The 18323-nt window shown below is 47.4% G+C and overlaps 1 protein-coding gene across 2 annotated transcripts in view; it reads right to left on the bottom strand.

Moving 5' to 3' along the window:
* COLGALT1 (collagen beta(1-O)galactosyltransferase 1) overlaps nt 1-13225 on the bottom strand; it is a 28258-nt gene extending 15033 nt beyond the window's left edge. For both annotated transcript variants that reach the window (XR_014508266.1, XM_083428250.1), the window contains exons 1-6: nt 12801-13225; nt 10047-10157; nt 8850-8967; nt 5660-5794; nt 4342-4546; nt 2446-2565 (exon numbers count right to left, since the gene is read on the bottom strand). Coding sequence is in view for 1 of the 2 variants with exons in the window: in XM_083428250.1 (XP_083284376.1) it covers nt 2446-2565; nt 4342-4546; nt 5660-5794; nt 8850-8967; nt 10047-10157; nt 12801-13210 (1099 nt within the window). In the remaining variant the exon portion in view is untranslated. The remainder of the gene's footprint in view (nt 1-2445; nt 2566-4341; nt 4547-5659; nt 5795-8849; nt 8968-10046; nt 10158-12800) is intronic.
* Nucleotides 13226-18323: the final 5098 nt, after the last annotated feature.

The raw sequence follows: 18323 nt of genomic DNA, 5'->3' as shown, positions 1-18323 counted from the left end.
CTCCGCCTGGGGCCTCCGCCTCCAGCCCATGGAATCCTGCCCTGCGGGGAGGAGAGTGCTCTCAAGCTGCCATTGCGACCCAGGCACCATGCGGCCCCCCGCCTCTCCACAAGGGGGCTCTGAGGACTAAGCGGCGTGGCTGTGCCTGCGAAACGGAGAGTCCAGAGACAGAGGGTCCGTGGTACCATTGCCCGGCTGGCGCCTCTGCCTTAGCAGGGAGTGGGCAACTCTAGGAAGGCGGAGGGGTCAGGAGCAAAGTTCCGCGGAACGCTTGAAATGCAGGAGGAGGGAGGGAGAGAGAGAGACACCCCTCTGCCTTAGCAGGGAACTACGAATCCCAGCATGCAATGCAGCCAGAGAGTATGATTAGGCCGAGCACGGAGTTGTAGCCAAATGCTTTCGTTGCGTTCAGTCAGAACGCTTTGCCACTCGCTGTAGGCCGCCTCCCCCCGCCCCCCTTTGTTTGCCCCTGCCAGGCAGGCTGAGTTCAGAACCCTGGTGGGCCGGATCTGGCCCTCGGACCATAGTTTGAGGACCCCTGCTCTAAAACATCCCCAATGCTGCAACCTTTCTTCCTCGGGGCGTCGCTCCATCCCCTGGATCACGTTGGCAGCTCTTTTCTGAATCTTTTCTAACTCTACAACATCCTTTTTGAGGTGATTCTGCGTCAGAAGAGAGCTCTTGCGTAATGCACTGAAGCCCATCAAGTCCAGGACTCCCAGCGACCTGCATCCAGCAATCGCCAGACAGACACCTCTGGAAAGCCCCTGTGCCCACTTCCCCCAGCAGTCTCTGTCTCTGAACCCAGAGAATTCACTTAGCTACCAGGCCTAAGGAGGAAGAGGATGCCAGGCTCTTAAACTGCAAATTGGTTTTGTACTCCCCACAACTGGATGACCCCAGGTTTCATTATGCATCTACATAAACTTTCCTCTACTCTTAGAAATGTGCACAACAGATCAGATGACCAAACCAAATAGCCACATGGCTTAGGAGCTGAGGGTCCTGTTCAGTCTCTCTGTGGTTGTCCAAGGCAGAATTGCAAAACAGGAAAAAGCATGCCATTTTGCTCAAAGTGCATACATGCATCTGGGTCACATAACTTTGCCTTTATCAGCCCACAACCAGGGATTGCCCAGGTGCCAAAATTAATTGATTAACTGATTACTTAATAGCCCAGAAGCATGCAGAGCCCTTCCTATAGCAAACCACCAGTGAAGATGTCAAAAGCTCTGCCAAAAGTAAGCCATCCTCGCTCTCCCCTAAGTAGGGCTGGGTGATATCTGGTTTTCAACATCACAATATATCACCAGCTAAATATCACAATATCTCAATATATCTGCGGCGGCAGAGGGCCTTGCTGTGGGCCCCCGGAACAGTGGAGGGTGCACCTCACTTCCCCTGCAGCCGCCGAGGGCCTTGAGGTTCCCTGCAGCGTTGGAGGGCCTTAAAATGCAAGGAAGTAGTACATGAAAATATGAAATAAACTTCCATATAATATATCTAATATATTTTCAACCAATTTAAAGAGTAGTTTGTGATTTACTAGTCAAGTTGCATCTGCTTTCCCACTCAGAGGTCTAAGTGGAATATTTGTGTGCATAAGCTCCGCTGAATTCAACTAAACTTACTTTTCCTTTCCTGGGAGTAAGCCTCATTGAATTCAGTAGGACTTGTTTGTGAGTAGACACAAACTGCTTACCAACAAACACCCTTAGCATCATGCTCACATAGTACGCAACCTCCCATTTCAGCATAAGGCAGCCAGCTAAATCTTCTCCCCTCCACCCCCCAAGAAGGCCCCCCCAAAAGCCCTCATCCCACCAATCTCTCTCTCTTTTTATCAAAGCCAGGGAGGGAGGGCAAACAAGCAAAAAGATAGTCTCCTTAAAAACAAAAAAACCCTTCCTTTTTAATATGGAGGAAAGCTATTTAGGGGGAACCAACAATATAAACACCCCCAGAAAATAAAAACGAAAACTCTTCCCCCTCTTTTTTTCCACAGGTGGGGGTGAGTGTGAGGAAGAAAGAAGAGCTTCCAGTGCTTTATTTATGTTCTTAGTATACTTTGCCACTGAATCACTGGAAAGACTCCACTGAAGCCGATAGAGTTCCTAAGCTCAACAATTCCAGTGGTTTCCTAAAAAAAAAAAAAGCTCAAAACTTTTGGGGTGTCCTTTTTGAAATATGGTAACCCTAGATCTGCTTAGGAGGGAGGAGGGAGAGAGCAAACAAAGCAGGAAACACAGCGCCTTGTTGAAACTCTTATCACGATGTATTCAATGATATGCACAGCCCCCACCCCCAGGGTAGTTTTCTAACCCTCCTCCTAACCCTTACACAAGGTAAAATCTGGTGTCTGTTTATAAAAATCTCCTCTTTAGTTTAAAACAACAACTTGCAAAGGCCTTGCTAACTTTTGGCCAAGAGTCACATAGAACTCACCCATCACCTCCAACTGCACATGCATGAAACTCTCCACCTCGTCGCGGAGGGTGCTGTGGGATCGCAGAGGCACGGGAAGGAAGCCATACACCTCTTTGTTGCACACGTACATCTGAACTTCTAAACAAAGCAGGGAGGAACCACAAAAGGAAGCACACAAAATCAAGATGTCATTGGGCAGCAGCAGCAACAGACCCCTCTCTGTATCCTTTCCAAGTCAAGGAGTCATGGCCATTGTTACATTTCACCTCCATATGCATGAAGTTGGGCTAATTGGTGATTAAAATAAATTCTGATGGTACACTTGGCAGCCCACAAAATGCTCCAGTACCCTGTTTAAAGATTTAAAACTAGGTGGAGAACCAGCCCAAGGAATCTGCACTATTTGGGCTACATGCAATTCTACAAAAGCTCAAAATGTAGGAAGGGGTGCTGAAGTCAGCTTCCCAGGACTCTCGGGAAGCTTTTCTTCTTTTTCAAAGCTTCTAGTCAATAGCAAAAGAGGTGCCTGAACGAAATTTTCTGTGGTTGGGGCACAGCTTCAGCACCCATGACCAACAAACCCAGAGCAAAAAATTCAAAATATTAAAACACAGAAGAACAAAGTATGCAAAATAAGACCAATTTATGATTTTTTCCCCCTCAAGATGCACCATTTATATAGCTTGCAGAAATCCACATCTATTTTTTGTTTTTTGTTGTTGCTAGCATGGAAAACATATAGCCCTAGTTATGGTGAGGAGCAAAGATCAAAGTAGAACTGGTTGTGCCTGGAAATCCCAGGAATGCCTCCTTGGATTCATGGATTTGTGTTTCTGTTTAGAAGGCACTTGCCTCAGCTGAACTGAACTGGCCCCAAGCAAGCAGGCAGGTAGCAAAATAGATCTGCTTCCCCTTGCCCATGCTGCCACCTGGTTGCCCATTCCATGGCAACACTATCCCAGGTGCAGCAATATTTAAAGCGGAGATGGGGAACCTGTGGTCCTCCAGATGTTGTGGGAGTACAATTCCCATCCATTCCATCATGACAGCCAACAGTCCGGGATGAAGGGAAGTCCAGCTCAATCTCCACTCCTCCTGTTTTGAGTCCCACGTGCAGGCAATGGGCCTTTTGGAAACAGCAGCTGCCTGGGAGAGACATCCCTTGAACTCCACACTCTTGTCCCTTGCCATGAGTGATGCCAGCTGATTGATCAGAGGTTGTGGTTGGGGGGGAAATGGCCTCATGGGCCAAACTGCATCCCCAGGGAAGGTAAGACTGACCCCCTGGCCAGATGTTCCCCACCTCTGGAGTAATAATTTCCACAGGGTGCTATTTCCTAACGGCAGGGAGCAACATGGGGCTATCCAATCTTGTTCTCCTGACTTCAAAGAGCAGCAGTTGTATGTGATGAGAATGGAGAGTTTCTAGCAGGCAACGAGTTGGGGGCTGAAGAAATACTGTGGCTCAATGGTGGAGGACGTGTCTTGCAAGCAAAAACCCTGAGGTCCAATCCTGGGTGTTTCCAGACAGGGCTACGAAGGACTTTTGCCTGAAACCTCGGAGAGCTGTAGCCAGTCACTGTTGATAATGCTGAATTATACTGGCGAATAGTTTCATAGAATCATAGAGACGCAATGTTGGGAGGGACCACAAGGACCATCTGCTCCAACCTCCTGCAATGCTGAAATCACAGTATGACTAGGCATAAGGCAGCTTCCTGCATCCCTATTTTCCAAGGCAAAATAAGGGAAAGTATGCAGCGATGCTGAAGAATTGTCTGCAAGGCAGCTCAACAAAGAAAAACCATCTCAATTAATCTTGTTGATCCTCACAAACAGATGCCTCTGCGAGGCCAACACACACAAACCAAGACGGCATCCTTCTCTGTGAGCGAAGACAGGGCTTTGACTCACCTGCCTGCCTGCAGGCAAAGGCAAAGACGATGATGTCATCGAATGCCCAGGTGTAATCCGGATGGGGTGGGTAGAAGACAAGGCTCCGAGTGGCCTCTTTCTGCAGGTTGATAAGAAAGGTGGAGTGCACCATGGGAACAGCAAAGCAGCCCTGGCGGTCTCGCTTCCTGATGGGGATGTAAGCAGGCGTGCGCTTGTAATAGCCCTAGGAGAAGCAGAAGGGAAATTCCACATGAGATTTCCTGCAAAGAGAAGCAGGAATAGAGCCCAGCCTAGGAAAACTTGCAACACTTCAGCATCATGTGCAAAAGGAGTCTTTGTGCTGAATTATATGAACAGTAAGGCAGGAGAAACGGCGTTTCCGTGTGCTGCTCTGGTTCGCCAGAAGCGGCTTAGTCATGCTGGCCACATGACCCAGAAGCTCTCTGCGGACAAACGCTGGCTCCCTCGGCCTATAGAGCAAGATAAGCACCACAAGCCCAGAGTTGTCTGCAACTGGACTTAACGGTCAGGGGTCCCTTTACCCTTATGCAGGAGCATAAAAAAACAGTCTCATACATGATGACAGCACTTAAGAGCTCTAGCTGCACAGTTTTAAAAGACTTGCCTCAATAACTAAACTAACTCATTATTTTAGAGAAAACACATTGCATTAGATCTAAAGAAAAAAGATAGCAAAATTAATTCAGAAGATATTGGTCCTCTTTTACCATGTACTGTAAAAAGAAGCCACTGTTTCCAAAAACACACCATAGACACGCAATGTTTTGAAATCAATTGATGTTTACACTTTTCCAATAGGGTAAAGTCAGAACTTGCTTTCTTGGTTCATGTCATAGCTGTTGCAACAAAATGCATAACCTCATTATCTTGCATATCTATAGCAGAGAATATTTCAAGGAAATGTGCAAGCATGGATTTAATTTTAACCTGTGTTTAAATACCTCATTATCTTTTTATGGCTCTAGGTGCTTGATTCTTAATTTGAAGAACATATCCTTTTCTTAAATAAACATTTTTTCAATGAATGAGTGCAGATGCTCATCATCCTTGATCCACACACAAAGAGAGATTCTGAAAAAGTGAGGACTGTATTGGCTAGGAGGCAACGAAGTTGCAGAGAATATGCCTGGTAGATATTTCTCTGTGTTGAATTTGTTGAAGGACAGAAGATCGTTGAGGTCATGTCAGCTGACAATGTGCTTAGCCATGGATATACCAAGTCCTTCATGCCTACTGCCTCAATCATAGTCTTTGGCTGTGGTCTCAAGTACACATGGCAAGAACAGAGTTAAACCAGAGGCTGGGATCCACCTACCTGAGAGGTCATCCCACACCAAAAGTTTGAATAGGCTGCCCGTGAGTCCAGCATCGGAGCCACCACAGTCTTGTTCTCAGCTATCAAAAGGCCCAGAGTGTCAGGGTTCGTCAGGAGATTGTCTGCATCCACAAACTGCAGAATTATGCAGCAAGAAAAAGAAGAGAAAAGTCAGTTCTACAGCAGCTGTTCCAGTTTAAATGCTGTGAATCCCCAAGGTCCAAGGTTGCTGGTGAGCAAGAAACCTTAGTCAACAAATTACTGTGCCCCTGTCTTAGGACCTCAACTTCTAACCTATGCTTATTATACGCCAACATTTTTAAACTGGCAGCTGCTGGGCCAAATCTGGACCCAGGAGATTTTGGTCCAGCAGATGCAGCCTTGAGATCCAATTGCCAGAAAAATAACTTTTCAGAAAGGCAGGACAGGTATGAAAATGAGAGGCAACAGCTGAGATGTCAGTGAAAGGGAAAAATAAGGATGGTGAGGAGTCAGCCATCTGCTTGGCAAAGGAAAGACATGTTGCCCCCCACCTTTCTTATTGCCCCCTATACCTTCTCAGAAGGAAGGGGGCCCCAAACTCGGATGGCAGCTGCTTTTCCAAGGGGCATTATATGTACCTTCTCATGGTCACTATTTAGTAGGGACCAAGGCTTTGATATTCTGGTACCTGTTCCTGGTAAATTCTTGTCCGTATTTTGCTTGCAAGGGCAGCTTTGGGGATAACCACCATTGTAGCACAAGAAGCTAGAACATTCAAGCTACTAGTCATTCCTATGCAGGAGGCAGAGATGTGAATGTGTGAGCACACAGACACTAAGGCTCCGTGGAATGCACAGCCTGCCATTTTCCAGCTGGCAATATTTATTTTGGTCTGCAGTGCGAGGCACCCGTTTGCTTTTCCTTTTAACTAAAAGCACCAGCATCATCTTAGCTTATAAAACAGCATAGGACAGTATATTGTGAGGCCATTAAAATACAGAAAGTGGAGGAGGCCCTTTTCTGCACATGTAACACAAGGAGGACACCACTCAGATTGCTGTAAAAACAAATGGCAGAGTATGTCCCTTTTTTCATCTGTGAAACAGAAGGAGGTATGCTTGGCTTGGAGGACAGCTACAAGAAAAGCCAGATTAAGCATGCGAGGAAACTCCTTCCATAAGAAATCCTTTGAGGAATTGTGCAGGAACTGAGGTCCATTGTGGGCTTATCTCCTAAGAGCCAAGGTACTGCTAGGATTAAAAGAAACCTGATGACGTCTCTACAAACAAACAGGTGCCTCTGCTTTTTATGAGCAGGGCAGCTCCCTCCAGCCCTAGCGAGAAGCACAGAGACACACAAATCACTCCCTGCCAGCAATTCTGGGCTGCAGGCCAGCACCTTGTACTCCAGAACAGAAGTACAAGGCATGACAAGCCAAGGGGGCTGGCTCCCAGTGAGAACAGCTGGACTTCTACCACTCCATCCCAAAATCCCACCCCAGTTGTGCTTGCCCAGGACTGAAAAGCACCAAGGGAAAGAGCAGCCCACATAGGAATGTCGGCTGCGCTCCCAGCGAGGCGAGGCTGAGGAGGTCAGGGGAGACGAAGGGGCATTGGAGACAGGGAAGTGGCATCATCGCTCCCAGAGATATTCCACTCTGTACTAGAAGAATCAGGTGAGGCAAGGCAGGGCATCACCTGCTGTGATCTGCATTGGATAGTTTCCCTTTAATGCCAGATTTGGCAGTATTTGCAGAACAGCAAAGTGGCAGAAGAAAAGAGCTGGATAAGATCAATGGACAAGGCACTGCCGTGGCAAAGCCAGTCTCACCCCAGAAATGAAGGGCCAGCCGTGAGCTCTCTTCTTCTGTTACTTTTGTCCTCAACCAAAATCTTATTACAAGAAATTGAGGGTTCTGACCAAATACCACATTTGGTTTTGAGAAGAGGTCTTTCCCCACTGCAGGGCTGGGGCGGGGACAGAAAGGCTGCCTTTCCCTATGGAGAGTCCAAGGGCTGTGACATGAGATCTCTAATGGAGAGACCACCAAGCTTTTCGGCCAGTGGTCACAGCAACTGTTCCCCCACCCCCCGCACCTCACCTCTCTCCCTTCCCCCAGGGAAAGGAAGAGAGAAAAGTGCAAACATACATGCTTCACTTTCCCAAGGTTAAAAGTCAGATGCAGCAGAATTATCCAGAGGTTTGGGAGGCCCTCAGGGCTGAAAGAGGAAATGAGGTAAAGTGTTGCTCCACCAACTTCCGCTTTCAGTTCTATGTACTTTTCTGAGGAGAGACGGGTGACCTCATCACTTCATGACTCAGGAGGAAGACCACGGGTGGGGGGCTCAGAGGCTTGGTAGAAACAGGGGAAATGCCGTGAGGGCACCTTTGCACCCACAGGCATCATCTTAGCAACCTCTGCCCTAGGGCTCTTGGTGGCACACACATCCTTCCCTTCTCTGTGCAACGTCAGTTGTAGGCAGGGGCCCTTGGCTTGGCCAAAGCTACTTCCCAGGTCAAAGGGGAGGCCCTGGTTCAGAATGTATTGAAAGCTTGGAAACAAGTCGGCTCACTTCTCCCAAATTTCCTTGGGAGGTGGGGGATGTAAAAAAACAATCCTCAGCGCTTAGGCAAATTATTCACAAAGAGCTTCACATCATTCTCTGTAATCCCTACAACAACCCTATAAAGCAAAGTCAGAATTATCATCCTCAGATTTCTGCTTTGCCTGGGGTGGGGTGAAGAGGGATTATCACGGCAAAGGTGTTTTATTACCTGAAGTCCAAAATCCAAAAAACATCCTTCCCACCTACAATTAACGCAGGGAATGAACCACAGGGAAAGGAACAGCTGCACAATCTGACAGAAGCAAAAATTGGGGCTCGTTTGAAAGGAGGCATTCCCAGCCCAAACACTACTATTAAATGACACAGTTGTTTACTGAAGTATCCCTAGAAAAGTCAGGCTTGTTTCCCAGCCATGGGAATTAAAACTGCACAGCCCACACTGGTCTCCAGATTATCTCTCTCAGCTGTGCGGCTGAGCAGGGCACTAGCATGCGCTGAAATGTGCATGGATGTGCCTGGATGTGCCGACTGCTGGGCTGCCACACAGCATACAGTGATGCCCTAAATCAAGGTCCCTGGAAGTCAGTCATCAGATCTTAGAAATGCAGCTCCCCCCTTGCCCCCCCCAAGCCTCTCCTTACCAGGATGTAATCAGCCCACATGTCCCGGGCAGACTGCAGCGCTGCCTGGCGAAGCTTCATGACATGTTCATAACGGGAATTGGACCAGTGCTTGGGGCCTTCCTCATCCAGATAGGACCTGCCAGGGACAGCGAGGCTCAGGGTGAGGTCACATAAAGAAATCACCTTCTTCCCCACCCTACCTGCCCCAACAGAGGAATCTAGATACGCTAAATGCCAAGGGATGGGAGCTACCCAACAAAGTGCTTCAGCTAGCACAAGGTTTTCTACAGAACGTCTCCCTCTCCCATGCATCCCCATGCCCTCTCCAAATCTGCTCTGGAGGCTTGGGAGAGCCCCCCAGAACAGATGGGGGGAGTGCCATTGCACTAGTGGAAGCATTTTGCTACACCAAGGAATTTTGTGACCTTCATCAGTTGGCTCTTATCCTTATGACACAGATAAGCTTGAAAAACAGGGAGAGTAGGTGCTGAAAGCAGAAGAGGCTGCTAAGGTCCTTTACACACTTACCTGTGAGCAAGTGCCATGGAATCTGGTAGGACTTATTTCTGAGTAGACGTAGAATGGATTACAGTGTAAAGGTTTCCAGTGTCTTGGCACTGCAAAGAATCTTGCCTTTCCTCCCAACTAGTAAAATAGATTTAGTTCAAATTGCAGAATTGTGTAAAACAAGAGAAAACTACACAACTCTGTTCAATTTGCATAGTTTATACTAGAAGCAGAAGCTGCTTTTCCTTGCACAGAATTTGAATTCATTTTATTTTTAAATGCAGAGTAAACACAGCCTGGCCACAGGGTATCATTCACCAGAAGCCTCGTTTGGGCCATTCATCCGTGGCCACAATGTGCAGTTTTGATGTGCCTGTGGTGCAGTGTCCGAGGTGCATGCCCTGCCTTGCTGCACTGAGCCGTCCAGGGGAACGGGGTGGGGCTACCCAAGTTGACTCACTTATGCAATCCCCCCACCCTTTTCTACAAGCTGCCCATCAACAAGGCTATGTCTGCAAAACATAAGGCAAAAAAAACAAGTTTGCGGAACTCAGCCACAGAGCAGTCTCTGTGTTCTCACTCTCTCCTTGGGAATTGGATCCCTCTTCAAATCAAGTTTCTGTTTTCTTTTCCCTTCTCTTCACCTCTCCCCACAAATACTGAAGCCCCTTTTCTCTCCTCCCTTCCCCACAATGCTGGTTTGCTCACCTGGGTTGCTCCATGGGCCGCCACTCCACCGAGTGATACATGTTCTGTACATTCATCAGCCATTCCCGAAGCACAGCTGTCGTGTTGTCCACGTTGTGATCAGTTGCCACCCTAAAAGACACACAAGGCAATGGATTTGGAAGCTTCATTCCTCCCCACCTCACACTTCCAGGCTTGCAAACAGCCAAGGTTACCCAAAATGTAGGACACCAGTATTTTAGCATCTGCACAGGTTTCTAACTGGGCACAAACTTCATTTGAAAATGTATACCCCACACTTTGAAGAATTTCTTCCAGAGCACAGCTTACAGTCTCCAAGAAAAACCAACCCCACTTGATGATAAAAAAAATGTACAAAATTACAGTTCAGCTAAAGAAAAAACAAGCATAGAAAGTGAAGTACAAGAAACAAAACATAAAACAGTGAAAGAAAAACTCAAGCTGCAGGAACAGAGCTGACTAACTTGGGAAAGTTTGGGAGAAACACTTTTGACAAATGTAAAAACACAACAAAGTTGGGGTCTGCTTCTCTCAGGGGAGGAGGATCTCAGAGAACTGGTGCTGCAACGTCAAAAGCAGATGCTCGAGTCACAGCATGCAGGGATGTGCAGCACCATCAAGAGCCCTTCCTGGCTTAGGAAAGCAATTCCCTTCAGAGAAGAAAAGGCCCACACAAGGGCAAGTTTCCAGAAATGGCTCTAGAGTTCCCACGCCTTCTCCAGAAGACACTGCCTCCCACTGTGCCACTCTCATGCCGTGGAGCCTGGTCCTCTCCCTTCCCCCTGCATCCATTCCCCCACGTGGATTTTATCTGTGGGTCAGCAAATCTGCTGCCTCTTTGGACAGCCCTGTCCTGAAGGCCCAAAGCAGCAATGGGAATCCTGCGGCCCAATAACTGCACTTGGCTCCATGGGGGGGGGGGGGAGCAAGAGAACGAAGGATGTCCTACCCAGCTCCAGCTCCCACCCACCACCCGCGAGTGCCCCAGCTATGATTACCCCGCCATATTTTTTAAAAATCAGACAGCACTCCTCATTCCGAGCCAGGATGAGACATCCTAAGCCCACAGCATCTGATACTTTAGAAACTCCTGTCAGCCCCAGTCAGCGTGGAGATCTGTGTGAGCCGATCTCACAGTTCTTCAGGCCGTGTATGTTGAGGATCATGTTTCCTGCAGATTAATTTGTTGACTGTAACTAACCTCCTCCCAAACCTTGCTACTTACAATGAGTATGTTTCTTATTCTTATGTGTGTCACGATCCTTGCATCTCCCTAAACCTGACAAATTGCCACCTATTACTCTGCCTCCATTCTTCATTAGGATGAGCCGCCGCCCCATCAGATCAGGGCCTCTTGGGCCTGTCAAGCCACTCAGATCCTCCTGGCCAGCTGCCAGAACAGGAGAGGGGGAGACAGAGGGCGGCCAGTATTTTCTTTTACCACACTTTCCATAGCTGCAAGATGTTCCAGTAATGAAATGTTGCTGCCTTTGGGGGGAGGGGCACTTTGCACATGTTCTGAAGTACCACATTACATCTTTTTGAAACGGATTCTGACTTAGGCTGCCAGCCATTATGGAGAGCAATGTTGGTGCCCAAAGGCTTGCAAAGCAATTTCACAGTGAACGACGATTATGGGTCCACTGAACAGCAACCAAAAACTAGGCACAGCCTCAAAAACCACACAAAATTAATATATGATATTAAACGTATCTACTTGCTGGGTGTGTTTTAAACAGTATCAAAGCAGGCAAGGAAGGGGGAAATTAACCCTGCCCTTCCTTACTGTGATATAGTATCTGTTGGGGGGGCATTTTGGTGCCAAGGTGACTGTCAGTTTCAGAAGAGGGATTTTATTTAGGACCACCAATTATCAGCCACTACAGCTGATATAATTCACATTTTTTAAAAGCTGCTTATTAAATCCAAAGAAATACAGTATTTTGATAAATATTGAAAATAAAATGAAAATTCACTTTTGAATTCCAGCCTGCGGATGGAATTGGCTGCAAAACAACTTCAGCCCAAGCCACTCATGTACAGTAATCTTGGCAAACAGGCAGGCAAACATTTGAAAACTGTCCTGTACTGACATTTCGTCTCCCCTTCCTCCAGCTGGCTACTCTGTGCGCAAACCGTTTTTGCTCTGTTTTTTGAAGACTAGTAATTTTCATGTGCTCATTCCCAAGGTTGCTTTCTAATCTTTCATGGAGTAGACGGGAAGGCGAAGTTCTGCAGCCTCAAGCCACTTTCTGAGAGTCACAAGCGGGGAACTGCCGAGTTCTGCTTCCACTGGATGCCGGACTACATGGGCCAAAGCCGCCAAATGCATGCATGCACAGAGACATACTGGGTGGTGGCTGGAGGCGGCTGTTTTCTTCCCCGATTAAGGACTCAACGCAGCTCTACCCATATTTACTGGGAACTAAAAAAAAGTGGGGTGTGGAGCGTGGACGCGCCGCGCCACAAGTTCGGGATGGCCATTGGCCCTGCTTGCTTGAGCTGAGTTTCCTGCATGGCAGAGGGTTGGACTAGATGACCCTCGGTGCGCTCCCCCCTCTACACTGCTAGGATTCCGGGCGAAACATGCGCGTGGCAGCCGCACAGCCATCATCCGAGCAAGTTGCGCGGCGAGCGCGCTGGGCTTTCGGCGGCGGCGGCGCTGCGCGGGAGCTGCGCGCTGGGAAGCGGCTCCTGGGACTGGGCCGCCCGGCAAGGCCGGCCCCTCGCTCGCTCGCTCGCTCGCTCACTCACCAAAGCGCCAGGCGGTCCTTGGGATGGCGCAGCCTCTCCAGGCAGCCGAGCGCGGCGGGCAGCGAGTGCGCCGCGTTGCGCGCCAGCAGGGCCAGCAGGACGCGCGGCGGCCGCGCCGGAGACTCGGGCACCCAGCGCTCCTCCGGGAAGTAGCCGCGCGCCCGCCCGCCGCTCCACGCCAGCAGAGCCGCCAGCGCCAGCCACGCACCCCGGCGCGGCCCCGCCGCCGCCATCGCCTCGCCCGGAGCACCAAGCGCCGCCTTCCCGGCAGGAAGCAGCCGCCCCCGAAGGCGGCCCTCCGACACCAACGCCAGGCCGGCGGGGCGGCGGCGCGCCTCGCTCCTTTCCGGAGGACGCGCCCGGGCTGCGCGCTCCCAGCAGCGAGCGAGCCACGCGGCCGGCGAAGGCATCCTCCGGCCGCAGAGGCGCTTCGCAGAAGGGGGCTGCTTTGCTTAGGCGGGCAGAGACGGTTGGGGACAACGACTTTTAGGTTTTTGGAATACTGGATCTTCCTCCGCAAGGGCAAATCCGGATTACATAGCGGGGGCGGGGCGGTATATTTATAGAGACAGATTTATAAACCACTTAAGCAACTCTCTACAACAGTGCATAAAATTAAAATGTAAATAAAAACAGCTTAAAGACACCCCCCCCAAAAAAAAAATCCCACAAAGGAATGAATACACTTAAAATTAATTAAAACGCAGATGAAATCAGTACGGCACTTCTGGGTGCTACATATTAAGAAGTACAGCATACAAGGAAGCTGAGAACAGCAAAGATAGACAGGGATAAGGTGAGAAAGTCCCATGAGAAAAGGATCAAAGGCCTGGCGTTGGGGATGCAATGGTGCTCTTCAACTCTCTGCAGGATGGCCACACAGAACCAGTGACATAGTGTGGGTTGCCAGTGCCCAGGGCCACGTGGAGGGAGGGAAACGGATGGAGTGTGTATGCACATTCAACTAAGAGCATCATCCAAGAGATCCACAGGTGCAGAGATAAGAAGACTTGTTCCATTGTCAGGAGAGGTCACTTCTTGGTTCACATGGAGATACCATTTTCAATGGATCCCTGTGACAGAAGTGCAAAGCTGTATTGAGACAGCACCAAGCATTGAAACTTTGCGCCCCCAACAATTTTGCGCCTGGGGCAGCCGCCCTGTGGTCACTCCCACACTACACCACCACAGAGTTCAAGGCAAAGACATGTTCTCTACTGTCCCAGAGGGCAGGACTGGATCTCATGGGCTGAGGTGACAGGAGTATACAGTATTTCAGTTGATCATTGGGAGAAAGGAGCAACTGGACAATCAACCTAGAGGGGGGTCAGGTGTCTCTCTCTAGCTCTGGGTTGATGAGATTATCTGCAAGTCTCCCACCAACACTAAAAAAATGTTGACACAGCGTCCTCCTATCAGCCATTTTGGGTGTCTTCCAGCATCTGGCCTGTCCAGATTTGCCAGCTGGACACTCACAAGATCCAGGTTTGTTTCTTGGAATGATTTAGTGGAGTGGCAGGAAGTGCAGCTGCAGCTCTGTGTCCCCAGATAACCTCCCCCCCCCCAGCACATCACACACACCCCACTCCTTGCAGCCAGGGATGCTGCAAATGCATCTGCACATAGTATGTTCTGTAGGAAATAGTCACAGCCAGCTGCATTAGAACATCTGGAGTTGCATCAGAACAAGACTGTGATCCAAGCACACATCTTCTGTCCCGGGGAGGGGGGGGGGGTGTTTGAACGCAACAGTCTCTTTGCTTGGCCCAACTGAAAGCCTGCTTTATTCAGTCCCCATAGTGGTGATCCACGTGTGTTTAAACACACACAACTACCAACAGCTGGAAAGTTTGCTACTGTTTGTCCCAGCAAATAGTGGGTGCTGTTTGTCCCTCTAAATAGTGTGGAAAGGCAGGGGGCTTGCCTTTGTGTGTTTACTTAGAAGTGCTACTCAGTTTTAAGTAGCTTTTGAGTGTGAGGTCACTGTTCTATCACTAGTGATAGTTTAAACATTATTGCCATTGTTGATTTGATGGTATAGTTTGTGTGGTTTGATTTCAGATGATGTTTGTACATTGCCTTGAAAGGCGATCACTGGATTTAATATTAAACCCATTAAGAATAAGAATTCAGTGGGGCTTACTCCCAAGTAAGTCTGCACAGGAGTGCTGCTGTGCAGCCCAATCCTATGCAAACCCATTCAGCAGTCCCACAGACTTGCTCCAAGATAAGTGCACAGCATTGCCTCTTCCTTAAGCCAACCTCCTTGGCTCTTGGTTCTGCTCTTTCTCAACAGCACTGACAGCAAAGGTAGGTCTCTTGTTCAGAGTTCTCTCCCCAGTCCAACAGGTGACTCCCATGGTGCCACGGCTGCAACCAGGTGGAAGGTCTGCTGGTGTAGATCAGGGATGCAGCACCTGTGGCCCTTCAGATCTGCTGGACTTCAAATCCTGCAGTGTGACAGCTTGGGGAGATAGAGAAGGTGAGTAGATTGACCAAAAAACCATCCCAGAACTGGGTTCCAGTGCATTCCACCAGGAAAAAAGCACGGACTATTTTTATGTTATAGTACAAGAAGCAATGTTGTTTGCACGGCAGCATCAACAGATAAAGGTTGCATCAACACCTCCCTGAGGGCTTTGGCCCGGCTGGGTCAGGCCTCCGCCTTGCCTGGATGGAGGACAGCGAGGCGGCTTTGTGGAGAAGTTCGCCCCCTGGACAAAGATAAGACTTCAGTGAGGGGCAGGAGGCAAGGGGAGGGCGCTGCCTCAGGGGCCAGGATCCACTGGGGAAGATCCTGACAAGTCTTTCCTTCCCGCTTGTTCCTGATGCAGATCTTCCCTCAGCCCATCTTCCCAGGCAGGGAGAGGGTGGCATTTTGGGGTCTGCCTCAGGTGCCCAGAGGTCTTGGGCTGCCCTCTTCTTCCCCCACATTTACCTCTGGCTCAGTCCAGAAGGTGGTCTAGAAGGAAAGGGAAAAGGCTTTCCCCCTCTTCACTTGTGTTGCTGGAAAGGAAAGGAGGCGGGCAGAAAAAGGGCCAGGAAAAGAAATTCTGTGATGTTTGCCCATCCTAAGACGGAGAAGCTTTGTACCTCAAAACAAATCACATTCCGGTATTGTGGAATATTGTGCCAAGAGAGATTCAGCAGCTGCTGCCCTCTGCTTCCATGCTGAAATGTTTTCTGTACCGCCAGGTTTATGCAGGTGATTAGGAACACATTTTTTAAAAATTGCTTTTTATTAATTTTATTACTTACTACAAACATACACAATAAAATCACCAAAATAATGACTACAAACAAAAGAAGATATAGAAATAAAAAAGCAAAAAGAGAGAAAAGAAAATAAGAAAAAACATACCAAATACATACATGCAACCATAAATCCATCAGTCTTGCATATTGACTTATGTCACCATATTCTTTAATCTTCATTCCTTCTCAAATAGACTTCCATCTTCCTCTAAACGGGTCTATTTTATCTATTTGTTTAACTGCTCCTATTATCCTTTCATCATTTCTACTGTTTTCCACATACTATACTAATAATTCATACTGTGGTTTGCAAAAGTTAATCAAAGCAAATCCAAGTTTTTACTTGGGGACACTGGTTTTTTACATAATCTCTATATATTCCCCATTCCTTTTGGAATTTTTGGTTAGGTTGTCTCCTAATCGCATCTGTCATTGTTGCCAACTCAAGATATTCAAATAGCTTATCCTGCCATTCCTTTTTTGTTGGTATTTTTTCACTTTTCCAATGCCTAGCTATTAATATTCTACCTGCCGTTGTGGCATATAAGAATATTCTCTTTTTTTCGTTTGGTATATCCAAGTCCAAAATACTCAACAAGAAAGCTTCTGGTATATATATATATATATATATATATATATATATATATATATATAGGTTTGCTTAAACATATTCTTCACAGTTCTTCAGAGGTCTAGAATATGGGAAGTCCGTTTGAAATTTAATAATTCAGATTGTAATTTGGTTTTTTAAATTTTTATTTAATTTGTTATTATTTTGAATTGGATTATGATTTGATTTGTTATAAATTGGAAGTTTAATGAAAAATTATTAAAACAAAACAAATTCTTCAGCTCCTCTTATATAATATCCCAAAAATCCCTTTCTTTCTTTTTTTTGCAATCCCACCACACCTCCAGCTGGGAGTTATATACCACCTGTAGAACATCTTCAAAAGATTTTCCTTTAGTGTACAACAGGCCATGTATTTCCATGTTTTGTTCCACAATCTTTCCCATGCTGATAATTGGATGTTCCTACCAATATCTTTCGCCCACTTAATCATTATCTCTTTTACCTCCTCATCTTTCACCTCCCATTCCAAAAGGAGTCTATACATACTGGAAATTATTCTTTTCTTGTTTGGTATTAGATCGTTATCTATTTTTGATTCTTCCACTGCAAAACCTTTTTTGTTATCTATCCTAAATACCTCTACTGATTGATAATATTGTAGCCAACCCATCAGGTGATGTTTTATTTCCTCGTATTTTTTCACTTTGTTTGTAATCTTCTTCTTCCAAGAGGTCTTTATATGTAGCCCAATTAGGAACACATCTTTCCAGACTCACCTTGAGCAGCTCAAAGAGGCTGGTACATTGCCTCTTGGGTTGAGGCAAATGGCTAAAATGTTTTGCAATACTTTAAATGGTTCTAATTTGGGTTCTTCCGTTTTGTTTTTGACAGGTTGGGGTTGATTAAATGTTTTGTTGGGGTTGGCAGTTATTTTAAGTTGGGTATAATAAACTGCTTATTGTTGTTGTTGTTATTATTGGTTTCTATTGATATATTGGTTTGTTTGTTGCCTGTACAGGATATTCTGTTTTTTAATGTTTGATGTTTTGTTGTATTTTTATATATGCTGTAAGCCGCCCAGAGTGGCTGGGGAAACTTCTTGTTGGTCTCTGATTTTAACATTTTATATAGTTTTTATTGTGTGATTTTACATGTAATTGTTGTACACTGCTCTAATTTTTTATGAATAGGTAAAGGTAAAGGGACCCCTGACCATTAGGTCCAGTCATGGCCAACTCTGAGGTTGCGGCGCTCATCTCGCTTTATTGGCTGAGGGAGCCAGCGTACAGCTTCTGGGTCATGTGGCCAGCATGACTAAGCCGCTTCTGGCGAACCAGAGCAGCGCACGGAAACGCCGTTTACCTTCCCAGCGGAGCAGTACCTATTTATCTACTTGCACTTTGGCGTGCTTTTGAACTGCTAGGTTGGCAGGAGCAGGAACCAAGCACCGGGAGCTCACCCCATCGTGGGGATTCGAACCGCCGACCTTCTGACTGACAAGTCCTAGGCTCTGTGGTTTAACCCACAGTGCCACCTGCGTCCCTTTTTTATGAATAGCAGCATATAATTTTTTTAAAATAAATGAGTAATATATACTAGGAGGGACGCGGATGGCACTGTGGGCAGCTCTTACTGTCAGAAAGTTAGCTGGAATCTCCTTTCTGGCAATTTGAAGCCATGGGTTCGAGTCCTAC

The sequence above is a fragment of the Podarcis tiliguerta genome, assembly GCF_965153285.1.
Source record: "Podarcis tiliguerta genome assembly, chromosome: 2".
Classification (NCBI taxonomy): Eukaryota; Metazoa; Chordata; class Lepidosauria; order Squamata; family Lacertidae; genus Podarcis; species Podarcis tiliguerta.
The sequence above is the reverse complement of the archived record's forward strand: the minus strand, read 5'-3'. Positions and strand labels throughout refer to the sequence as shown.